This window comes from Macaca mulatta, chromosome 3 (genome assembly GCF_049350105.2).
Source record: "Macaca mulatta isolate MMU2019108-1 chromosome 3, T2T-MMU8v2.0, whole genome shotgun sequence".
NCBI lineage: Eukaryota > Metazoa > Chordata > Mammalia > Primates > Cercopithecidae > Macaca > Macaca mulatta.
Genome location: NC_133408.1, coordinates 99,248,744 through 99,275,415, shown reverse-complemented (window position 1 = coordinate 99,275,415; position 26,672 = coordinate 99,248,744). Strand labels below are relative to the sequence as shown.

Below are 26,672 nucleotides of genomic sequence, written 5' to 3'. Positions count from 1 at the left end.
GAATGAATGAATCTTAAAATGAATCCACAGACACCTGAAAAAGAGCAATGCATCTATGTTCAAAACAGACTAGAGACACTATGTGGATACCTGTGAGTTCACAGAATCTCCAAGGCTCTCCAGGGGGTCTGTAAGTTCAAAGGCTGGGAACACCTGAAAGCTCTTATTTTATCCATACCATAATCATATGCTGAAGATATCATTACTCCCATTTCCAGATGAGGACACTGAGGCTCAGAGAGGTTAAGTCGTAGAGCCAGAATTATACCTGAGCTGACTGACTCCAAAACCTAAACTCCTTCCAAGCAATGATAAAAGAAAGCCATTAATGTAATTTATCCAAGATCTCCTCATTGATGCAGCTCTCTTGTGCAATAATAATTATTTAGACAAAGTATTGAATCAAAGCAATTTATCCATTCATACTTGCAAGTATATTTTAGCTTCCTTGTGTAATATAAAGATATGTCCATATGTCTGAAATTTGGTTTGTTGTCTAACTGTGCTACATTCTCTTGTTAGTGACAATAAGTGAACATTTATCAAATAAAATTTCTGTAAAATGACAAAAAAGCATATTTCCCTGAGTAAGCATTTTACTAGTAAAAATGTATTGTTATATAGTCTTTATTCAATGATAGTTTATTGGGCAATTCTTCTGTCAAAGGCATTGACATGGTATGCCTCTGTGTCCTCAACCAAATCTCATCTCCAATTGTAATCCCTACGTGTTGAGGAAGGGATCTGGTGTGAGGTGACTGGATCACTGGGGCAGTTTCCCCCACGCTGTTCTCATGATAGTGAGGGAGTTCTCACGAGAGCTGATGGTTTTAAAAGAGCCAGTTTCCCCTGCGCATGCTCTCTCTCTCTCGTAGTATCTTTACAGCAGTGTGAAAACGAACTAATACAGGCATTATACTAGATACTTGAGGAGACACAAAAACGAATAAAGCACAAAACTTGCCCTCATAAAGGTCACAATTGCTTTCAAAACTATATTATGGAAACCATGACTGACACATGATAGAGCAAAGTTTACCATTTCTTAGATTATGATTTCCATAATGTATACATTGCCTAGCACAAAGTAGGTAAATAAAAACATACTTGATAAATGAATGACTTATCTGGCATTACTTCTAAATACTTTTTCCCTATCAGAAATTGGTACAAATGCTAAAAAGTTTATCTTCCAGTGATATTATCACTCCAATTTTCTTGTTATAAGACCTGGTAATAAAACATCTCTCTTGACACTTTCTGACATGGAAGGGCATGTACTTTAAGTTGCTGTGTAGGTAGTCATGAGAAACGTAGGCTGAAACATCTGCATTTTTATGGCACCTTCCCCCAGTGACCATCATGTGTATCTGGGTATCTGGGATACATCCAGACAGGGAATTAAGAAGGAACACCCACTCAGTTTTTGAGCATTACTATGAGCCAGGCTACCTCACCTACTTCAAGCCAATTTAAGATGAACATTATTTTCCAATATTTTACAGTGATGAAAACAAGGGCCCATGCATTTCATTCACATGCCTGGCTGGAATTCTACCCTGGCTTGGCTGTCTCCGCAGCTCCCCTTTGTCATATCTAATTGCATTTCAGTCAATGAAATCTTTTCTATTGAGAAGATACTCTTTAAAAAAAAAAAAAGCCACCATTATTATTATCATCATTATTATTTTTTTAGACGGAGTCTCGCTCTGTTGCCCAGGCTGGACAGTCAATGGTCCTGGAATACACCATGGGTCTGAGGTCCCCTAAGGTGGGACTACATCTTGGGTTTATCTACTCCAGGCTTGCTAAGCTGATCATTTATGAAAAACAAAACAGTGAGATGAGTAGTACTATAACCATATCCAAAATGAAATTCTTCAATATTCAGTCCACATCTGCCAACCTCGCAGTTTTTTTTTCTAACTTTCTAATGACTATCACACACTTCCTTGCTTTGTGTCAGTGTGACAAATCCGTCATTGCCTTTTTCATTAATCATTCCATTGGTTGAGTGACTCAGGCTGTCACAGAAAAGAAAATTATAGAATTATTTTTATGGAAAACAGACACTGAAACATTGTAATAAAATTTCAATTATTTTCACTCTCCTTGTTGAGAGAGGTTTTTTTTTTTTTTTTTTTGGCAAGATCAGATTCATTTATTCTTTTTGAATCATTTATTTCTCAATTTAATGATTCTCTGACCGCCATTAAGTACTTCAAAAGACAACCGGGTAATAAATCAAGTATGTTTTATTTTACCTCATTTGCCTTTTCCTGTATATATTTTATAGAACCCCATATTTCGGGGGAAGAATTTAGGTGTGACTGCCTTATGGATTAGAAATCGACTATATGGTCCCTTAGGCTTATAACAGTGATTCTGTAATTTTATGAACTATTGCTTCTTTTGTTCTGAGTTCTAATGAAAACAGCAACAACAACCAGAACTCTTGGTCCCGTGGCTTCTCTGACCTCTCCATGGTGCTCACCAGTGTGGGCAGCAGCTGGTCAATGAAGCCCCTGAAGTCTGTGAATTAACACGAACCTTCTAACATGGGATCAGACGCTGGCCTCATAAAAGCTCAAAGCAATACCAAAGCCATTTTAAAAAGAAAGAGGAAAAGTGTGGCCAGAAACTATCTGAACACATATTATTTTAGAATTTGGCAGGGACCTTCAAATGAGAAACTCAGCCAGATAAACATAACACATCGAACAGAATTCAAACTAGGTTAGCACTCAACACATCAGAATTTTAGGATGTCCTTATTATTCCTTTCTAATTATTAAAGGAGCTTCAAGCTGCAATTTCCAGCACTGCGCTTACTTGGTTAATTTTTCCCATGGTGACCATATTTCAAGCTGACCTCCAACAAGAAGGACCAGAGGTATCAGGGTGTGTTTGTACATGCTTGTATTTGCTGGAGCTTAAAGAGGCAATAAACTTCCAATTTTCCTCCTACATCAGAAGGATCTCAGAATTCAGCTCTCAGTCTTTTATTTCTCCCAGGAGAGAAAAAGGCCTCAACATCATAGTTGAATAGTAGTTTTGAATCTTGGTCTGCGATTTTTTTTTCCAGCCTGATGGAAATCCCGTGAGGAGTACATTGTACTTGTAAAAACAGAGAGAATGCAATGTTTGGTTAATTATCCAGATGTGTAAAAACACAATGAAATTGGATGTAGAGAAAACCTGTAATTGTGTCTTTTGCCTGAATCTCTCTTTTCTTATATGTTTCAACAACATACAGAGCCTACTTACTGTAACCTGCCATTTGGTTACACTCAAGGAAGGGAACAAGATTTCATAGCTAAAGTCCAGCTTCAATCAGCTCCTCCAGAGGAAAACAAACAGTGTCAGAGAATAATATTAAAATGGAAACAATGTCCTCTTACAGAAATTTCACATATGGTAGCAGTTACTATTGTTTAAGCTACTCTCATTTGACTACATTTCTCTGAAGTTTAGTAGGAAAAAAATAGATACACTTATACAGTCATTCTCTGCCTTGCTTCTAGGTACACATTTCATGGCAAAAAAATTCACAACTTTGTCAGTGATAATGAGCAACGGCTTTTGAAATGAGACACAGCTAAACCTGGACACAAAGTTTCACCATCCGCAGGCGTTAGTTCCTATCCTTTGCCTGGCAGGTGCAAAGAGGGAGTTGTCAACTTCAGCAATGGTACACTGAGGACCCTGAGGGTCATTCTAAGCTCCTTGCCCTGCTTGAACCCCACTTTCCCCAGCTACACAGGAGAAAAAAAAATCCTTTGAAGAATTCACTACTGGGCTGGTGAGAGCTCCTCTGTATCCCCAGAAGGAATCAAGGCGCACTGCCCTTCTGGAATCAGTCATATCATTCCCTTGTTCTCCAGCTCATCCCAGGCACAGACTACGATAGAGCTGCCACCCATTTATGGGAGAAGACCAGAGGGAACAAGACAGCTTCAATGCCTCAAAGAGAACTTTATACACACATTGAACACCCCAGGAAAGCCACAAAATCTGGTGAAAACCTCGGTGTAATGGGTACCATGTAGCAGCCAATAGGGCAAGATTAGGCTAGGGTGACCTACTTTGGCTTCATCTAGCCTAGGGTAGAATCTTATTTCCTTCAGTACCATTATTTTATCTGAAGAGAGAAGTGTGGCCTTAAAATGGTCAGTTTAGAAAATTAATGAATGAGGAAAGCTGGAATTTCAGTGTTGTGGTAATCTCTATAACTTCCTAGACATTTCTAGACCATGCGTCATCTAATTTCAAGACCACATTGCTGCAATTAAAAAAAAAAAAAAAAGCCTTCCAACAAGAATATGACTTTATCAAAGCATCTATTTCTTTTGGAATATGGGCTTAAAAAGAAACGTGCAAAATCTACAGGCATAGACTTATAGCAAAAACATTTCGATCTATAGCCAATTTTTAGTCACACAAACTTATGCAAAAATACATGCTGCCTCCCAAATGATATATTCTTATTTTCTATTGAGAAGATACTGCTTAAAAAAAAAGGCATCATTGACAGGCATAGGTGAACAAGATGCATCCTTTTCCCACCTACTCTGAGTTCAGTGGCAATTTGGAGAAATCCAGCATGAAGCCAGGTGACTCAATGAGATGAATAAACCCTTTTGTTTAAAATGGAGACTACAGTTAATTTGACTTTTAAATAAAGAGTCCGAACACACCGGGCCACAGTCAACAAACTGAATCTTTGTTTGCTCACTGTAGATACAATTCAGAAGGATGAAGCTGCATAATAGATGTAACTTAGCATTTCTCATTTCCAACCTAAACATCTCATCTAATCAAGTACTATTTAGGTCTCTATGCTGCCTGCTCCAGCATGGTAATTCATTCCTGACAAAGCTTATAATGACTTCTGATTTACGCATATTCTTTTCCATGCAACCCTCAGTATATATGTATTGACTTGATTTGGATATGCTGTACAAAAGCCAGAGATCAAACTTGCAAACATTTCCATATGCCCCTATTCAGTTCTTTGGTTAGAGCTTAAACCTTGATTTTTATAATATTAAACTCATTAAATAGTCACAAATCCATTTTCAATTCTAAAAGAAAATATTGGCAAGTGCAGATGAACATAACTGAAAATAGAGATTTGTCATAGGTTCAAGAGTTAAAACAGCTTGAATGTTATCTAATAAAATTCAGCAAGTTCCAAGCCTTGAGAAATAATTGCATTCCAAAGACTTCAAGTCCTTATATCACTTGAAACTTCCACTTACTCTATAAAACTTAATGATCAAAGCCAAGTCTTTATGATTAAAACAGTCTTGGCCAGAAAGACATTCAAGAAGCTAGGGAACTTCTTTTCTGTTTGTGTAAGGTTGATAACCTTAGAGTTTCAGCATTAAATATGGAAGGGGACGTTTGGCTCCCTTCTACACAAACAGAATCTGAAGCAGGTCCTGGAGACAGTGCAAGTTCAAGGTGAGAGCACCCAGCTTGGTGAACAAGCATTTTGGTGAACAAGGCTGCACCACTAGCTCACTTCTTCCCCACCATCTTCAGGCTCTGGAGTCTGACTGCTTAGGTTCCAATGCTGGCTCCTCCACTTTCTGGCTGGGTGACCTTGGTAAGGCATACCTAACCTCACTAAGCCTCAGTCACCTCACCTGTAAAATGGGAAGAATAATCATAGCACCTATTTTTTAAGGCAGCTGTTAGGATTAAATGAGGTAATGCATAAAACAGTGCTTAGCATGATGTCTACCATACAGTCCATTCTTAATAAATGTTCTCTAGTAAAATCTACAGATAAAATACGTGAACTAGATGTTCTTGAAGGATCCCTTCTAGCCATTAAATTTAATGATCCCAAGCCCGGGCTAATAGGATGATGGTACGGGCTTACACAGAATGCTAATAATCATAGGCCTACTTCTAGAATCGCTCTCCCACCCCACCTTGGTTGCCAACCCCACTGCATGTCACTGCTTGAAATTACCCTATTACAAATATCTATCCATCAGGTAGGCTCTCTCTTTACTCAAATGCAAACATGTTGAGAGTCCACCATATTGGGTTTAATTTATCAGATCCTTTCTATGGAACAATGAGCTGATAACAAGTCAGAATGGGGAGAGAAACAGAACAATCATGATAGGGATGGAAGAAGCATGGAGAAATAGAAGTTTGTACACAACAGACTGAGGAGACGAAGGCTGAGGTGGGAGGATGGCCCTGGAAAACAAGGGAGGCCAAAGGAGAGTCCCGAGGGCCCGGGACATAGTGCAGGAAGAGAAGGGCAATGAAACGGAGGCGAGAAGAGCAGAAAAGATCATTACTGGGTACTGAGCTTAATACCTGGGTGATGTAATAATAGGTACAACAAATCTCTGTGACACGTTTGTCTATGTAACAAACGTTCACATGTACCCCCAAACCTAAAATAAAAATTTTTAAAAAAGAAAGGGGCTGGTTGCAGTGGTTTACACCTGTAATCTCAGCACTTTGGGAGACTGAGGTGGGCAGATCACCAGGTCAGGAGTTCAAGGCCAGCCTGGCCAACATAGTGAAACCCCGTCTCTACCAAAAATACAAAAATTAGGCGGGCATGGTGGCACGTGCCTGTAATCCCAGCTACTTGGGAGGCTGAGGCAGGAGAATCACTTGAAGCTGGGAACTGGAGGCTGCAGTGAGCCGAGATCGTGATGCTGCACTCCAGCTTAGGCAACAGAATGACACTTCGTCTCAAAAAAAAAAAAAAAAAAAAAAAGTCGGGGTGGGGGAGGTGAAAAGATGCAAGAAAGAAATATCAGTATTTTTATTTTATCTAAAGGCAGCCTTGCATGAACTTCATTCTATAATCATCATTATGCACTGTGCTTAGTATCGAATAAAACAAACAAACATGGCTCTCGCATACTGGGAGCTTGCCACCTAACCCAATGGGCCATGATGACTTCAGTAAAGGTCGTCAGACACTGTACTTCCAACAGGGACTTCACCCATGCAGATGAAGATAAAGTAGCCCATTATGCTCCCTAATTCATTTTTAAATAGCTTCAAAGTTTTGTCTCTATTGGGTCCTCAAATAAATTATGGTTGCAAAACTGTTTATAAAGAGAGTCTGCCCTTTTCTGCTGATGGAGAAGAGATGTCCCGTTTTAACCACAGGCCCTGCTAGTTTGGAAGCATTCCCATCCATTGCCACAACCTCCCACATGCACTGACTCTTCCCCTTAAGCGGCACATAAAGACACAGGCTCAGAGAACAATGGGCGGTCCCCCTGATCGTCACCTGCCTGCCTTCCAGTGAGGGCTGTTTTGCTTTAACTTCTACCTGGGCTCACGTACAATTGAGAGGATGCTAAATGTGTCTGTGCCTCAAGAACAAGGGCAATCTCACTAATAGTTACTGGCTCAGAAAGGATAACACTTATAAAGAAAGTTAATTATGGGAATTAAATGCAGCTTGTTTCTCTTTTTGAAGTATTTTTTTTTCATGTCTTGAGGAGGGTGATTTACAGACACATTTGTCTCTTTTTAGGGAAAATTAATTCCAGTTGGTGTTCTGGGCAGAAATGAAGAGAAGGAAGAAGACAAAGCAGCTTCTCCTCTCTCCTTTGCGCTGAGGGCAGGCCCACGCCACTTTCTCTGGTGTAGCCACACCATCGTCCGCATGGCGAGGCAGGAGCCTGGGGTGGGTCCTGACACATTTTGCCGCTGCCCATATAAAAAACAAGCACAACTTCTAATATCAACTGGTAAGCTCCATTTTTTTTTTAGACAAAGTAACTATTGCTTTTAAAAATGATTTCAAAATCATAGACATAGAGTAGAGGGGACAATGCCATATCCCAGCAATGAGTTAGCGGAGCTTCTATTAACACTTCAGCTCTTGTCTACAGGCATTAGGCTGTGTGCTTGGGAGTCATAATATATTAACCCAGCTTTTCAACATGAATGGTAATAGTAGTCATCACGTGTTGGGTACTCACCACAGTCACTAGGCTAATATCCGAGGAGGATTATCTAATTAAATACTCAAAACAACCCTATGCAGTAGGTACTATTATTATTTCCAGACTCCTTTACATCAAATCAAGGTTCTGAACAGCTGCTCCAGACCCCTTGAGCATCAGGTTCCTCTCATTCATAGCACACAAATGTGAGATATTTAGGTCTGGTGCATTTACACTGAAAAGCAGAAAACCATTCTGAATTTGTGCATTTATTTTTTGAAGATGGCTCTACAAACTGAGCAGCACTATACCGCTTTCCTAAGAGTGTGAGAAAATGAAGAGTTTAGAAGAGAAAGGAATTTTCTTTCTTGAAAAATCTAGAAGAATTTTTTTTTTTTTTTTTTTTTTTTGGTGGTGGCAGCAGCGAGAGGGAAAATGGGTAGGTACTACGTTAAAACTGCAATTACACACAGATGCTTAAAGAGTAAGTCTAAATAACTGCATTTGAACTTCTAGTAAAGCAAAATATCCCTGTAAGTGATCTAACTGAACAACTCCTCTGATTGTTAGATGAAAAGCAGAGGCCCAGGGAGGCTGAAAGACTTTCCTGAAATCATCCAGGGAGGAGCAAAGCCAGCCCTGAGTCCCAGGGCTCCTAATGATTAATCCAGAATGCCTTCCACTTCTCTTTTCTGCCACATGGCCTTAAAACAGAAGACAACCTAGATGGGACCAACGAGACTGGAGAAACATAGTATTCTAATATTCACGACAAACCATCAAGGCATCATTATTTAGTGTTTTTTTCTTCTAGAAAGAGCAGTGCCCCCAGACTGAACGTATCCCATGTAGTTCAGGGAAGAACTGACAATGGCATCTCTACCTCACATCTTCCTTCATCACTCAGAAGGCACAGGTTTCCCTAAAAGTATTCATCCTGGCAGCAAGGAAGGTAAAAAGAAAACTGTCCTCTTCTACACACATTAGGAAATTATAGGCATAAAACCACAAGGCAGATGTGAAATAACCAAGTCAAATTTTTCATCTGGGATTTGGCAGCTTTACCAAACATCATGGTTTGTATCAACATCAGCATCATGGTTAACGACATCACCACATTATTTGCAAGACAAGGCATTACACACGAAGTAGATCACTCTTCTGTAGGAGGTGGAGAATGGGCATTTTCCAAATATTTTGCCAAATAATGGGGAGTGTCACTTCCTATTCGCTTTCCTAACCTGGCTCTGAAATTGGTTAAAAGACAAGGAACAGCCAGAAATTACCAGGAGAGGTTCTAACTCATCCTGACTGCATAACTGGCTTAAAAAACCTAAAGTGTAGTATGCCAAACAGTCAGAATATCCCTTCCAAATAGCTTATAAAGAGAAAAAAGAGAGAAGAAGTTGCTAGCTCCAGTTACTTGCCATTCCCTTGGAAAAGCTCAGACCATTTTCCTCTTTCCCTCCCTGAAAGTGTACATCGCAGACATGCTTGCCAGCATCTTTACAGCCCTTCCTCTGGCATCATCACTTGGATCTTCCTCTGGAGACCACTCATCTCCTACTCTCAGGCCTTATGGTTCAGAGTATGAGGGCCCCCATCCCAGTCCCTACCCTTCCAGGGTGTGGAGTGGGCCTCAGGCACCATTCTGGCCAATCTGTATATTCCAACCACCTGGGTCCAGTTGGTGGCTCTAGGATAGGCATGAGATCCAAGTGGATCATCTGAGATTCAGGAATCTGGAGGGCAGGAATTATTGGGAAAGGGAAGTTGAATGGATACGCTATACCTGCCCTGCGATGGATGGAGAAGCGGGAGTGCCACATGAAAAGAACTTGCCTAAGAATGAAACCAGAAAAGTACAAAGCAAAGTACATAGATCAGGAGAGAATGACAGGCAGAATCCTGATGACAAAGTATGGGCAACCAGATCCAGCCACACCTGACGTTAAATCAATCAATGTCCTGTTTCACTAAAGCTGCTTTAAATAGGGTTTCTGTCACTTGCAACCAAAAGAGCCTTAACTAACACACCCTTATTTATCCTTCAAAACTTGGTTTCATTGCCATCTCCTCTGCTTGGCCTTTCCTGAGGATCCCATTCTGAGGTAGCTATTGGTACCTTTCCTGTGGCTATTAGTCTTTACAGTTACTTCTCTAATTTTTTTTCTTTTTTTTTTTTTTTTTTTTTTTTGAGACGGAGTCTCGCTCTGTCGCCCAAGCTGGAGTGCAGTGGCCGGATCTCAGCTCACTGCAAGCTCCGCCCCCCGAGTTTACACCATTCTCCTGCCTCAGCCTCCCGAGTAGCTGGGACTACAGGCGCCTGCCACCTCGCCCGGCTAGTTTTTTTGTATTTTTTAGTAGAGACGGGGTTTCACCGTGTTAGCCAGGATGGTCTTGATCTCCTGACCTCGTGATCCGCCCGTCTCGGCCTCCCAAAGTGCTGGGATTACAGGCTTGAGCCACCGCGCCCGGCCTAATTTTTTTTCTTAACTTTTTTTTCTTTTTTCAAGATTTGTGGATCAGAGATAATATTTCTCTAATTGTGCCTTTCATCTGTATTGTAATTATTAGACCTTCAGATTTAGGGCAGAGTCAACGTCTGATAAATCACTGAATTCCTAATATTTGTCCAGTGCCTCAAACATAGCAGATACTCAATATATCTGTGCTCAGTTGAATTCGATTCTAAATGTTCTTTCAGTGAACACTGGACCCTCAATGGTTTCCCATTACTCTTAGCGTAAAGTCCAAACTCTTTGCCATAGGCAGCCGGGCCCTGCAGGATCCACTGGCCTCTTTCTGCTCAGTTCCCACCACGGCAGCTCTGTGCTTTTCCTTGAACCTGCCAAGCCTGTCCCCACTGGAGAGTCTTCGCATTCATTGTTTCTTCTGCCAGGGAAGCTCTTCTTACAGATACTGCAGAAATTACCCCCACCACATCATTCAGAGTTCTGCTCGTCATCTCCTTGTCAAAGAGCCTTGCCCAGACAATCTTACCCAAAATAGCACCTCCTTCACTCTCCGGCTCTTGCCCTACTGCGTCTCTTTCATGATGCTTGTCACTGCCTGATGGTACAGTACCTAGCACATATTTTAGTTATCACTGTCTGCCTCTCTAGAATGTAGGGCAGGGATTTTTTTTTTTTTTGTAGTTTTTCAGTGTTATTCACCATTATATTCCTAGCACCTAGAATTGCACCTATGTTCTTAAATGATTGGCTGGTACCTATTTTTAAAATAATCTTAAAAAGGATGAAAAAAGCAAACCCTAAAATTGAAACCAACAATAGACAAATGAACGTAACTGTGTATTAAATTTTAACAGAATCACCCTTAAAAAGATAGAATTCTTTTAACTTTTAAACACAGTACTTTGATTGTAAGTGTGTAGTGAGATACAATTTAAGGATAAAAATAATTGCAGCAAAAATATTGAAAGCAATTTTGATGTTTCTTGTTGGTAATGGTACTCATGTAGTAATTCTGAAACCATTTTGGGCATATTGTAGAAGCAAGCAAAAGAGGAAACACACTGATGTCATTAGGAACCACAGCCCTCAATGTGGGAGAAGGGGTAAACAAATACGGAACAGAGAAAAGAGAAGAGAACCTCGTGGTACGGAATCAGAAGTATGGGTATTAGTATGAAGTCATTTTGTTTCCTAGCTCTGCCCACAGACACATCCCAGCAGCAATGGGCCACTTAGTGCTTAGCACTTGCTTTTTAAATGCCATTCCCCATGAAAAAGAACCAGCATTCCATGAAGAACTGACTGATTCCAAGGCTAGGACAGGGAAAGTACAAGAAGTACAAGATGCTTCTGGAACATACATTTGTGTCAAAAAGCAAGGACATGCTTGGAGGCTAATGGGGACCTGTAAAAAGGGCACAGGAGCCAGTTGAAGGGGTTTCCAGTGACCAAATTTAAAACAATGAAAGCATTTAAAACAAAACAAATTTTAACAGATCAAATAGAAATAACAGTCTGTGAATCCACAGTACTATTTTTAAAAGTAAGTAATAAGAGGAAAAGGGAAAAATTTTCCCTATGGAAGAATGCCAAGTGATATCCACAGAAAGATACATTAGAAAACTCACCATTTTATCACCCCCAGTGTAATAACTGATTCAGACAGAGATCATCAATGGATGCTAAAACTACTGGGTGGCATTTTTTGAGGGAACAGTGCTCAAATGGTCTTGAATTATTAATTAATTACAAACAGAAACAGGTGCCTTTACAATGGCAAGATCTGGCAGACACCACCTTGACAGAGGGATCCAGTTTAGCATCATCAACAGTGGGACAAACTGACTTCATGTGCCTCCTGATGTGAGGCACCAGAAAGTACACACCATCTATGTAATATTCGTGCTCAAATGTTTTGACATAACCTAAGCACTGAGGAAAAAATCCGACAAATTCAGAATATGGGACATTCTACAAAGCACCTGGCCTGGACTCTTCAAATCATCACCATGAATGACGAGGACAACAAACAAGGTAGGTGACTGAGCCTACCTAGTGCACCCATGGTAATATGAGAGCATGCATTGAGTCCTGGGATTTAAAATATGTTATGAAAGGGCCAGATGCAGTGGCTCATGCCTGTAATCCCAGCACTTTGGGAGGCTGAGGCAGGCAGATCACGAGACCTGAATAGGAGTTGGAGACCAGCCTGGCCAACATGGTGAAACCCCATCTCTACTAAAAATACAAAAATTATCCAGGCGTGGTAGCAGGTACCTGTAATCCCAGCTACTTAAGAGGCTGAGGCAGGAGAATGGCTTGAACCCGGGAGGCAGAGGTTGCAGTGAGCTGAGATTGCGCCACTGCACTCCAGCCCTGGGCAACAAGAGCGAAATTCCAAATCCAAAAAAAAAAAAAGTTATGAAGGGTATTTTGATAATTGGGAGAATTTTGAATATAGGCTGAATCAATATTGATATGTATGTGTACATGTATATATGTATATAGATTTTAAACGAACAAACTACACTCATAATATATGTCAGTTCTGGTGATGTTTGAAGCACACAAGGAAACGTGACTTCTACTTACCTCCCCTGTGACATAAAAGTCATTATCTTTATATTCGGGAAATATCTGGAAAAACTGAATTAGTGCACTGCAAAAAGAAGAACAAAAACAATACAAATTAATCAGAAAAATGATTCAGGACCTCTTCATGCTAGGATATCAAATCTAACCCTTTGGCAATAGGTTTCACATTTGAAATAAGATACCACTCTGCTATGAGCTCCTGTAGGACATTTTATTTACACAATACGTGTGGGCTTACTTTGATAATAAGAAGTTTGGACAAGTGGACATCAGTACTATGGGCATGTTTCCAAATCACTGAGTTACCAGTTTGGATCATCTAACTGTTGAGGGCACCTTGAGCAAATAATACAGGTTTCACATGTTACGTAGCAATTCTTGGAGGTAGTTCTGCAAACTTTATGATCCCATTAGCCCAGATTTGTGGTGAAGTGAGGGAAATCTTGGTTGCTTACCAACCCCCACTGTGGGGGACTCTGAACATTTCTGCTGGAGCTCCAAGAATGTCAGCATTTTAATAACCAAAGAACACAAAAACTGTAAGATGACTATAATTTAAAAGAAAAACAGCAAATGGCCACAGATATTGAAATAAATATACAGTAGCCTCTGGGCTAAAAAAAAGAAAAACACATTTACTAAAGAATGCCAACAGCTGGCCAGGGGCGGTGGCTCATGCCTGTAATCCCAGCACTTTGGGAGGCTGAGGCGGGCAGATAACGAGGTCAGGAGTTCGAGACCAGCCTAGCCAACATAGTGAAACCCTATCTCTACTAAAATCAGCCAGGCATGGTGGTGTGCACCTGTAGTCCTAGCTACTTGGGAGGCTGAGACAGGAGAATCGCTTCAACCTGGGAGGCTGAGGTTGCAGTGAGCTGAGATTGCACCACTGCACTCCAGCCTAGGCAACAGAGTAAGACCCTGTCTCAAAAAAAAAAAAAAAGAATGCCAATAGCCACTTCAGTGATGAAATAGATTTTAACAGACTCAAGGAGTGATTTCATAGTAAGCAAGAAGACAGTGGATTTTTAAATGATTCTTTACTTGAACAAAATATTTCAAAAAAAAGGAAAACAAAAACTTGTGAAACTCAGTAGCTCTATGAGTGTTTTGACCCAGACTGCAGTGCCTGCGAAGCTAGGGCAGGTTTTTGGCCCAGCTTCCTGCTGAGACACTAAAAGCCATGAACCATTCAGGGAAGATGAAAGGCAAGGAGGCTCTGAAAACCCAGGAGGATGGCGAAGTTCAAGGGTTACAAAGAGGCAAAATTGGGTCATTACAATCACCATGATCCTAGCTATAATTAATTTTCAAAGGCTGCATAAAAATTCACCATGAAACACTACTGTAGAGTTTTGTTGTATTTCTGTATTCATTATTTATAGCGGCCTTTATAGCAACTAAATCTGAGAAGCTGTATTTTATAGCTTCTATGTTTGTGCTGGCAATAAGCTGGCTTTAGAACGCAGATAAAAATAGGCATTCATTCTCCACCCTTCCCTCTCCAACCTTCAGGCTAAAATCTACTTCCTTTTCTCTCTTCCTACTTGTTGGAATGGCAATAGATAATTTAGCATAGTAAATCTCAATTAAGTCTTTGGCTTTAGCTTAAAGCTTATTTCCTTGTAGTATTTGCTGGAGAGTCATTAGGGTTGCTGGATTTAGCAAATGAAAACATAAGACATGGTTTAATTTTGAATTTCAGATAAATAACAAATAATGGCTTAGTATAAGTATGTTCCAAATATTGCATGGAATATACTCACATTAAAATGTTATTTGTTGTTTATCTGAAATTGAAATTTAACTGGGCATTTTGTGTTTTATCTGACAGTCTTATTTGGAGATAATCTCCCAGGTTACTTCTATCTTGAAAATGGCAGGATTCTCCAGCTCAAGTTTCCAAGGCAAGGCTCCACTTGAGGAAATTATCATCAAGTTTCATTTCACAGTTTTGATTTCACAGCCAAAAAATTGGCTATTTTTTTTAAAGCAAGCACTTGGTAGCATGGTAGCACTCTCTTTTCTGAAAAGAGAGTGAAGAATGAAAAAAGTAAATTTAGTAAATTAGATTTGCATATGCCATTTGCTCATTTAACTGTATTTTAGTCAAGAACTCTTCTTATTACATGGTGAGCATCTTCTAGAAAATAAAATCTAGCATCAAGCCCAAATAAAATTACAAATTTTAGAAGCAAAACTGCTAAACATATATATATATATATAAAAAATATGTAAGTGGCCAGGTGCGGTGGCTCACGCTGTGGGAGGCCGAGGCGGGTGGATCACGAGGTCAAGAGATTGAGACCATTCTGGCCAATGTGGTGAAACCCCGTCTCTACTAAAAATACAAAAATTATCTGGGTGTGGTGGTGGGTGCCTGTAGTCCCGGCTACTCAGAAGGCTGAGACAGAATTGCTTGAGCCTGGGAGGTAGAGGTGGCAGTGAGCCGAGATCACGCCACTGCACTCCAGTCTGGTGACAGAGTGAGAGTCAGTCTCAAAAATAATAATACATAAGCGTTGTGTTCACACGTGCACACTCCATGCATTTATTCAGGTACAAGAGCTACATGGCACAAGAAGCATGCTTCTTCCTGGTGATTCCACTTGGCCACCTTGCTGGCATTGTGCCAAGGACTTGTCTAATAAACAGAATTTTAGTTGAGGGCTCTCTGCTCGCAAAAATGTATATTAAAGGACCAAAAAGAGAAACAGAGATTGCAAGGAAGAATGACTACAAGAAAATTATTCCTCAGATAAGTTTTTAAACAGAGATCAGGTGGATGCAGGGCAGAAAAGGTGAGTGGACATGATCATGCATTGTAGACCCAAAGACAGCACTGGAATCTGGTCAGTTCTAATGGACTGAGAAGCATAATCATAAACACAAGCAACATTCAGGATAATCGAGTTTCAGGTAATCTAAGCAAAAGCTCCATACCAACCAAAGCCAAGCAAAGTGTACCTACAGTCACTGGCAGTGGACATGAGGTAGGAGGTGGGACTCAAATAGAGAGGTGGGGCTTGGATGCTGGATCAAACTGAGGACTAGCTAAGACAGGGCCTGGGCAGAAGCAGCTTTCCATAAGACACGCCTATCAGTGGGCCATGTCAGTTTACCATCGTGACGGCAACAACCCAGCGTTACCACCCCTTTCCATGGCAATGACCCAAAGACACAAAAGCTACTATCCATTCCCTAGAAAATTCTGCATGAACCAACCCTTAATCTGCATGTAATTAAAAGTGGGTTTAAATATGACTGCAAAATTGCCCTAAGTTGCTCCTCTGACTAGGCAGTAGCCCTGCAGGAGTAGACATGGAGCTGTAACACTGCCCCTTCAATAAAGCTGTTTTCTTCTACCTCCATCTCACCTTGAATTCTCTTTTTTTGTTTTTTTTTTTAATTGAGACAGTTTCGCTCTTGTTGTCCACGCTGGAGTGCAATGGTATGATCTCAGCTCACCGCAACCTCTGCCTCCCAGGTTCAAGCGATTCTCCTGCCACAGCCTCCTGAGTAGCAGGGATTACAGGCATGCACCACCAAGAAGAGGTAATTTTTCTATTTTTAGTAGAGACAGGGTTTCTCCATGTTGGTCAGGCTGGTCTGGAACTCCTGACCTCAGGTGATCTGCCTGCCTCGGCCTCCCAAAGTGCTGGGATTACAGGTGTGAGCCACCACACCTGGCCACCCTTGAATTCTTTTCTGGGCAAAGCCAAAACCCCTCACAGGCTAAGCCCCACTTTGGAGCTCACCTGCCCTGCACTGGACCAACACAAGCTCAGCAACAGGAATCCTGGCAGTGCTGCTCTGTTGGAGCCGGTGAGGGGAGCCCTCTTTTGCATTCATTCAACATCTAGCGAGGCTGAGCCATGATCCTCTCCACCTGGCACAGGACACAGAGTTTTCTCATTTAATATAGGAAGCCTGCTTCCTAGCTGCATTGCTATGAAGCTTTGTTGAGCAACACTACATATCATTTCCCATTGCAAACCAACATGTAGGAGAAAACTATAGTAGCGCTTACATTTGGCTGCTAAGAAAATAACTATAGGTCCACCACTAGACTAAGCACCAGGAGGGCAGGGGCTTTGGGGATTGCTTACTACTGTCTCACCAGCACCAAGAACAGCAGCTGGCACATAATAGGCAATTGGTAAACAATGGCAGAAGAAGAGTGGCACCAGCTAGTGTACTCCAAATCAAAGTTAATAAATTTCATAATTTTTTTTAAACCAGAGAGGCATTGTGACTAAATAGCACATTCCAAATAAGAAAAGAGGGAGAGTATTTTAACATCTTGTTCGTGAAAAAGTTTTATTTCCAAACACAAAAGCAGCAAAACTGTGAATGGTAAATGTCTCCTTACAGCCATGCACTATTAATAGTCCAAAAGAATGGGATTTTCAGAAAAATGAAAGTTGGTTTTCAAAGGGAGCAAATGAAAGCTCCACTCTTTAAACCTGTAGTAGCCCGTTTGCAGGTTTCCAAGCGACCTTCTTATTGCAAACACCCATCTGGAGAGCTGGAGAGAAGAATGTGGCCACAAAGGGAAACGAAGAGTGTAAACTATAAAGGAAACAGCTGAAATCAGTTTTCTGCACTACCCTTGATTAGCTATTTTCCAGTTCTAAGAGCCCGAAGCAAAAAGAACTACAACAGCTATAAACAATAGATGCTTTGAAATAGGTTCCCTTTACATGTCAGGCAAGAGGAGATGGACCACATGTCAGCAGTCGACATCCCCATATGGAGGGGCAACTGGAAGCTGTAACAGTCTTCGGGGGAGGGGAAGGACACACAGAAACGGCTTGGCAGTGATGCTCTGTCTTAGAGGGGGCCGATGCAGCTCTTCAATACAGAACCTCTGCCCTCAGGGTGTTTGCTAGTTAACCACTGAGCTTGTTTGGATTTAAACCAAAGAGGGATGGGAGGTGGGGGTGGGGAGTAGGTCTCTAATCTGAAGAAAGAGAGCACACAGTGCCAAGAGAGCCCTGGCCCTGGCTCTGAGGAAGCCTGTGAGGAGGACTGCCGTCCGTCACGTCTGTGGAGGGAAGGGGAGGGGGTGCTGGGGGGAACACCCCACCAGGAACTTGGCAAATATGTCCCTAGGACCCCACTGTACATGGAAGCAGAAGTGTGGGGTCCTGGGCATCCCCCTAGACACTGAATAGAAGTGATTGAATCATGGAACATGTGAAAAACAAAAGTGGAGAAGACAACAGCCATATTCTTTTCTAGGTGGGCAGAGGGAGAGATCTTTGGGAAAGGGGCTTGGAAGTAGTTCTTTCTTCTCTCCCTCCAGCCACCTATCTGCCTTAGAGAGAAAGAAAAGTGAAACGGAAAGCTTTTGTCAGAGATCAGCGAACTCTGACTCCTATTAGATGCGCTTTCGCTTTGGGGATTGGTAGTAATTAACAGAGTGCTTGGTGGAGGTGTGGGGTAGGGAGCTAGTTAACTCCTTCTGGCCACTAGGGTTCTTTTAGCAAATTATTATAATAATTTAGTAAATTATTATAATGCATAAAGCGGTGCCCTAGTGACCAGAAAGGATTTGGTCTCTAGTAATAATTTGTAGACTGGAAAAATCTGACCAAATAAGAAAGGTCATTTGCTTTTTTTAAAATGCTAAAAATAGCACTGATTAATATGAGTAAATAAAGGGAGACATTATATGGACACTATTTGGCCAGACTTACAACTTTACATTTTTCCTTTTTTTTTTTTTTTTTTTTTAAGCAAAAGAAAACTTTCACAAGAAGAAGGGAGAATACTAGAGACTAACAAGCTAAGTTTTCAGCATGGACAAGTCATGAACTAGAAGCAGAAAGTAAAAAATTGCATCCAAAAGCCACAAAAAGAAGAATCCTGGGAAACAAACAAATATCTGAAAAGATGTTGTCTCCCCAGAAATGCAAAGTTAAATACAATTTTGGAAAACAAGCAGAAACCTTTCAGAGGTCTGGTTGAAAGTTTTAAAAAATAATCTTTAATTGAAAAATTCTGCTGTGTGGATGTGAAAGTATCCTTAAATTATCTTCAGGAATTGGACTATAAGGCTCAGTCAATAATAATTCCAATGCTAGAATAATTTTCCTGTTGAGATAGAAAAATGTTTGGTCTGAAGAAGGCCAAGAGAAAGCGGGAGCATGTTACCTGTATAAATCCCGTGCTACGTCGTCCTCATTGACTGCATATCCGTGGGTATCATCAGTAAAACTGAAGCCTGTGCCCACCTGCAGAAGAAATAGACAAGCAGGTATAAATACGGAGAAACACATGCCTTAGAGACCTGCAGGGAGGTCCCACACTGGAAGGCAACCTTGTTCCAAAGGCCAAGCTCAGACTTCAGATTTTTGCCATCATCTCCCCGTGCCTTTAGCCCTCCTCCCAGGAGGATGCTGAGTGCCACCTATTCTCTCTACCCCCCAAAGCCCAAACAAAACAGCAACACAGAGCTTTGCCCTGGGGTCAGCGGCTGAGCTGCCCTGGTCCTCAGTGGAGACTCTGCCAGATGTTGATTTAAGGAAGAAGAATTCATCTTTTCCATCCCCTGCTACAGTATCAAAAGATCCAAAGTTGTCTCCTCTCCCTGGAGAGTGCTTTGCTCTGTCCTGCCAAGAAAAAACTCTTAGTCGGTGTGGTGGCTCACTTTTGTAATCCCAGCACTTTGGGAGGTTGAGGCGGGCAGATCATCTGAGGTCAGGAGTTCAAGACCAGCCTGGCCAACATGGTGAAACCCGATTTCTACGAAAAATACAAAAATTAGCCAGGCATGATGGTGGGTGCCTGTAATCCCAGCTACTGGGGAGGATGAGGCATAAGAATCACCTGAGCCTGGGAGGCGGAGATTGCAGTGAGCTGAAATCATGCCACTGTATTCCAGCCTGGGTGACTGAGCGAGACTCTGTCTCCAAAAAAAAAGAAAAAGAAAAAGAAAAAAAGAAACTCTCTAGGCTGGAGAAAAAGGTAGTTGTATGTTGTCTTCTTCTTCTTCCTCCTCCTCCTCCCCCTTCTTTTCTTTATTTTCGAGAAATATGGCCATTAAGCCATTTCATCTTCAGTAGGTAAGGAGTTTTAACATAATTAAGACTAATTTTAAACTAATATTTTCTTATACCTGGAAGTTCACAGACAACTGAACTGTAAATTAAAAGAAGCAGCTACTATTTTTACGTCAACAATTTGCATAAGGAATGCACTCCCTATCTGGTATAAAGATTTTTGTGTTTTTGTTTTTGTTTTCCAAACACCCAAGGATGTTTAATTCATCTTTTATTTAAATACACAGTTGTGGACAAGGAAAATGGAAGGCTGACAAAACAAGGTGGGGGAACGAGCATGTTGACATTTTTTTCCCCTTTTTTTTGTGTTCTCTTTGGACCATCTGAAAAGTGAAAGAAGTTAAAGATTTTAGTTAAGGACACAAAGATACTCCAAATCTGTAGAAGCTGATGCTAAGTTTCTCTCCTATTTTGCACCTTAATAGAACCAATATCAGAAGACCTCCCCAAGGAGAGTATCACTTTTGTCCAGAGATGAAGCATTCTGCTTGTCTTAATAAGTGAAGGAGGCCAGGAGCGGTAGCTCACACCTGTAATCCCAGCACTGTGGGAGGCTGAGGTGGGTGGATCACTTGAGGTCAGGAGTTCAAGACCAGCCTGGCCAACATGGTGAAATCCCATCTCCACTAAAAATACAAAAGTTAGCCAGGCGTGGTGGCACAAGTCTGTAATCCCAGCTACTCGGGAGGCTGAGGCAGGAGAATTGCTTCGACCTGGGAAGTGGAGGTCTCCAGTCTGGGTGACAGAGCAAGATTCCATCTCAAAAAAATAAAAATTTTTAAAAAAAAGTGAAGGAGAGGCCGGGCGCGGTGGCTCAAGCCTGTAATCCCAGCACTTTGGGAGGCCGAGACGGGCGGATCACGAGGTCAGGAGATCGAGACCATCCTGGCTGACACGGTGAAAGCCCGTCTCTACTAAAAAATACAAAAAACTAGCCGGGGGAGGTGGCGGGCGCCTGTAATCCCAGCTACTCGGGAGGCTGAGGCAGGAGAATGGCGTGAACCCGGGAGGCGGAGCTTGCAGTGAGCTGAGATCCGGCCACTGCACTCCAGCCTGGGCGGCAGAGCGAGACTCCGTCTCAAAAAAAAAAAAAAAAAAGTGAAGGAGACCCATTTTGACTTTGTATATCTATAACTCTATGTGAAAGATTAGAAGATTGTGAAAGATTAGAAGTTCTGACACTACATAATAACCCGTTATATAGGGAACCCATACTGTCAGTGAAAAGAAACAAATTCCTCCTCCTGGGTTATCTAATTCAGTGAACAGGACATCTCATAGGATTAAAAATAAGGAAACGGGCCAGGCGCGGTGGGCTCAAGCCTATAATCCCATCACTTTGGGAGGCCAAGGCAGGTGGATCACCTGAGGCCAGGAGTTTAAGACCAGCCTATCGGCCGGGCGCGGTGGCTCAAGCCTGTAATCTCAGCACTTTGGGAGGCCAAGATCACGAGGTCAGGAGATCGAGACCATCCTGGCTAACACGGTGAAACCGTCTCTACTAAAAAAAATAAAAATAAAAATAGCCAGGCGAGGTGGCGGGCGCCTGTAGTCCCAGTTACTCGGAAGGCTGAGGCAGGAGAATCACTTGAACCCAGGAGGCGGAGCTTGCAGTGAGCTGAGATCCGGCCACTGAACTCCAGCCTGGGTGACAGAGCGAGACTCCGTTTCAAAAAAAAAAAAAAAAAAAAGGACCAGCCTATCTAATATGTGAACACCCCTACCCCCCCGCTCCCATCTCTACTAAAAATACAAAAATCAGCCAGGTGTGGTGGCAGGTGCCAGCTACTTGGGAGGCTGAGGCAGGAGAATCGGGTTGAACTGGGGAGGCGGAGGTTGCAGTGAGCCACCAGCCTGGACGACACAGCAAGGCTCCGTCTCAATAGAAAAAAAAATGAGGACATGAGAGAAGGCAGCAAGGAAAACTGCCAAACTCTGATATGATTATATATGTTAACAGAATAACTAAATCTCAAAATGGTTTTAATTTCACAGATTAAATTCTATTTTGAAAAGGAAAAACTAAATCTATTTTTTTAAATGTACTTAATAAAAAGGAAAAAGTAAAAGACAGGAGAGGCCAGCACTGACAGCTCACAGGGTCATCCCAGACTTACTGGATTGTCAACGTAAAGCATGGAGAGCGTTGTGGTCCAGGGGAAGTCTCTGTCACGCACTGTGAAAACAGAGAAGAGGGGTGAGATAGAGTGGACAAGCATTCCACCGACGCCTCACAGCGGTCAGAAGCCCAACACACTCCCCGGTCCTCGTGAGCTGTTGGTGTCCCCTCTAACATGCTTCATACTGTCATAGTGGGGAACAGGCACCTGCACCTTTACCCTCTCCACTCCTCTCCTTCACGTTCCCCCAGCCCAGAGCGTTTCCACACCTGAGATAAAGCTTGGAAACAAAACCCAACGAAAGCTTGGAACATGAAAAAACACCCACCAACCACCTCTGCAATAATATCCGTATGTCCAATTAAATCAATCATCCTTAAGGCTCCATCTCTTGAAGAGAACTACTTCAACAAAACTGGCACATAAGCCTTTATACTGAGTCACAAACTGGATCACACTCCAAATTCTAACCCAGAGGAAAGAAAACAAAATTAAAAAAAAAAAATGAGATGAAGGTAAACTTAGTGACAGCCAGATGTTGCTCTTTATCCTTCCTCCACCTCAGCCCCCACCTGGAATAGCGTCTTGCTTCCAAGTTATCAGATCCTAAGTGTGACTGAACCACAAAATGTGTAGTTCATGTGAGTAATTAGGAATATAATTCCACCCATTAGTCCCCTGCAAAGAACTGTCCCAAATTGTAATAAATACCAACTGTTCTGCAAACCCAGAATGCTTGAGTCAACAGCAGACTGCAAGAAAGCGGATTAGAACTTTTCACCCAAATTTCAAGGGAGACAGCAGCCCAGTCAGGACACAGCCCTGAGGCTCCTCCTTCTCGGATGGACATTGCCAGAAAGTTGTGTTTTGGTAATCTGGAACAGTTAAGCTAGTCCTAGTGGTTCCGTGTTTACTCTAAATTAGTTTTGGAGCAGATATGAGGCTCAGATGAAAGATTCTATAGGAAATATAGTGCAAGGGATACTTACAGGTCATGTTACTTGTGACAACATAAGGCCCATGTTCCACAAAGAGTCCAAACATGGATGAACCTCCTGGCCCACCCTGTAGCCAGAGAACTACTGGGGCATCTTCTGGCTGTATCTAGAGGAAACAATAAAACCAGTGACCACACAGAACATTCACTAAGGCTACAGAACACACACAAGTAAACTTACCCAAATCCTCTCTGTGTTACAGGGCTGTGACTAAATCCCATGAAACCTCCCCAGACCTCAGTAACCATTTGCCGCTATAAGCAAAGTACTGATCATCTTTGGTTCTGTGAATGAGACTGTGCCTCATATGCTGGTGTCTTCTTGTCATGCAGTCAAGTCTTTTCCCACCAAGAGACAGAAAGCCCCTTAAATGTAGATGCTTGGCTTGTGCATGCTGCCAGACACCTAGCATACTGCCTAGGGCATGGTTATATTTTTTAGCTGTTTAAACTAAAAAAGGGACTCTTTAGGACTCTTCCATTTAACACGCATATTCCCAACAGAGGCACAACAAAGAATCCATTCTCAGCGACACTTTCCCTTCTGCACTGAGAGCCCAAATGCCTTTCTGATTTTATTCACTAAGAACATGTTCATAGCTGGGCACGGTGGCTCACGCTTGTAATCCCAGCACTTTGGGAGGCCGAGGCAGGCGGCCATCAACTGAGGTCAGGAGTTAGAGACCAGCCTGGCCAACATGGTGAAACGCTGTCTCTACTAAAAATACAAAAAATTAGCCGGGCGTGGTGGTGCACACCTGTAATCCCAGCTACTTGGGAGGCTGAGACAGGAAAATCGCTTGAACCCTGGAGACAGAGGTTGCAGTGAGCCAAGATTGTGCCACTGCACTCCAGCCTGGGTGACAGAGCAAGACTCTGTCTCAAAAAAAAAAAAAAAAAAAAGAATGTTCATAGGGACAAGGACAACTTCATTCAACATCATGGAAAATGAGGAGGAGCAGACAGGCCCCAGGGGCCTTTAGCCAATGCAAATAACAATGACGAATCCCTGAACAAGGTACAGATTTATTTAGGAGATGTGGGAGACATGAACTAGAAAGGGGTATTGGCAGGGCTGTGAGGTTGAAAATGAGCTACTGGCCGTAGTGTCAATACCATCACCTTCAATGACAGAGACTTTTTCAACTATTTCATTCAATGTGTATTTACTGAGCACCCATTAAGGGCCAGGCACAGTGCGGGGAGCTAGGTACACAGAACAGTGAGTGAAGAAGAAAACCCATGTCCTCTTGGAACTTAGAATTGCGTGGGCAATATAGGCAGTAAGTAAAAAATAAAGACAAGGCTGGGCATGGTGGCTCACGCCTGTAATCCCAGTACTTTGGGAGGCCGAGGTGGGTGGATCACCTGAGTTCAGGAGTTCAAGACTAGCCTGAAACATGGCAAAACCCCATCTCCACTAAAAATTAAAAAATTAGCTGGGCATGGTGGCGGGTGCCTATAATCCCAGCTACTCAGGAGGCTGAGGCAGGAAAATCCCTTGAACCAGGGAGGCGGAAGTTGCAGTGAGCTGAGATAGCACCACTGTACTCAAGCCTGGACAACAAGAGTGAAACTCTGTCTCAAATAAATAAATAAATAAATAAAGACAATGATTAGAGAGTGTGAAAAAGGAGATACAGGTGATTTAAGAGTCACTGGAGGCTGAAAAGGAGGTGGTGACTAGCAAAGGCTTCAATGAGGTCTGAGGGCTGCCCTGAGCCCTGAAAGCTGAGAAGGATCCAGCCAGGAGCAGAGCCAGGGAGCAGAGCTATGCATGAGGGAAATGACAAGGGAAACCCTCTCACCAGAACAGACCTAGAAAGGGAAGAAGGCACGGTTGCCAGGCGAATCCTCCAGAACCACCTGAAAAAAGCTCTACTTGGCTCCCCGGCTTGGCTTCCAGCAGCACCTAACAGTGGGTCCTTGCATGATGGCCTGGCTCGCTGGATGGTTAGTCAGCAAGGTTCCCCTGGCTTCAGCCCAGAATAAAATCCCGCTACCTCCGACTTGGCCTGGCTGTATAGACAAATCAAGATGTTGTTGGATGGTCTGAGTGGATGCGTTCCATTGACCTGGATGGCGGGAGAAGACTGAGGCAGAAGGCAAGACTGACTCAAAAGAAGGTAACTGGGATGCCACTGCCAAGACCTGCAGGAAGAGCTGAGCAGAGTTCTAACCATGGCCACAGAGGGCATAGAGGAACTTCTCTTTCCCAGTCACCAAGAGCCTGACAGAGTCTTTCACGGCTTTGGAAGGGGCACAGGGGGACCTGCTACAAGATAGGGGCTGGTAAGAATGGCCATGAGCTGGGGCACACCCTTCCTATGAGGGGCCACCTCTCGGGCTCATTCTTGAGCGTTAACAAATTAAGCGACGTAATTAAAGCCTTTGGAACAATGTCTAATGTATGATAAAAGCACAATAAATATAAATGATTATTATGACTAAGTAAACAGGTAGAAATGGTAGAAGCCCAGAGTCCTACTGGGGCCTCTGATGAGCAGGCCTGAAGCTCCAGGGGTCAGTGCAGTATTACATAATGAAGAAGCGCGGAAGCTCTTGCCCCAAACGGTTTGGATTCAAATCTAGGCTTTACTACCTACCAGTGTGAAACTTTGGGCAAGTTGCCTAAGCTCTCTGGATCTCAGTTTCCCCACCCATAAAAACGGGATCAATAGGCCAGGCACGGTGGCTCATGCCTGAAATCCCAGCCAGAGCTCAAGAGTTCGAGACCAGCCTGACCAACGTGGAAAACCCTGTCTCTACTAAAAATACAAAACAATTAGCCAGGCCTGGTGGCACATGTCTGTAATCCCAGCTACTTGGGAGGCTGAGGCAGGAGAATCGTTTGGACCCGGGAGGCAGACATTGCGGTGAGCCGAGATTGCGCCATTGCACTCCAGCCTGGGCAACAAGAGCAAAACTCCGTCTCAAAAAAAAAAAAAAAGATCAATAATAGTAGCTACACTGTATGCTTGCTGGGAGGATTAAATGAATTCCTTTTCATAAACCTCCGCTTTATAGCATATGTTCTCCAAATATTACCTATTGCTATAATAGATAAACACAAGGAATTTGTAGATGGCTTGAACACAATCTATCTGTAAATGACAGAATAAGAAAGTGGGCCGTGTGGTGGTTTTTTCTCGCTCCTATAGCCCACAACTTCCCTGATCAGTTTCACTAGTTACTCCCCCTGCCTCAAGTGTTCAAATGTCTATGAACAAATCAACAGAATGAGGGTTTTGTCTCATAAGTCAAAGCAGAGGCTGGGCACGGTAGCTCATGCCTATAATCCTAGCACCTTGGGAGGCCAAGGAGGGCGGATCACCTGAGGTCAGGAGTTCAAGACCAGCCTGGCCAATATGGTGAAACCGCATCTCTACTAAAAATGCAAAAATTAGCCAGGCATGGTGGCGGGTGCCTGTAATCCTAGCTACTCAAGAGACTGAGGCAGGAGAATCACTTGA

General features: G+C 42.5%; 1 protein-coding gene across 12 annotated transcripts in view; it reads right to left on the bottom strand.

The window, feature by feature from the left end:
• The window catches only part of CPVL (carboxypeptidase vitellogenic like), a 220,832-nt gene that overhangs the window by 83,088 nt on the left and 111,072 nt on the right, over nt 1-26,672 (bottom strand). For all 12 annotated transcript variants that reach the window (XM_028845911.2, XM_015133819.3, XM_077996978.1 and 9 more), the window contains 4 exons: nt 23,192-23,306; nt 22,200-22,258; nt 19,175-19,254; nt 13,013-13,079 (listed from right to left, as the gene is read on the bottom strand). In XM_028845911.2, coding sequence (XP_028701744.2) covers nt 13,013-13,079; nt 19,175-19,254; nt 22,200-22,258; nt 23,192-23,306 — 321 coding nt within the window. The remainder of the gene's footprint in view (nt 1-13,012; nt 13,080-19,174; nt 19,255-22,199; nt 22,259-23,191; nt 23,307-26,672) is intronic.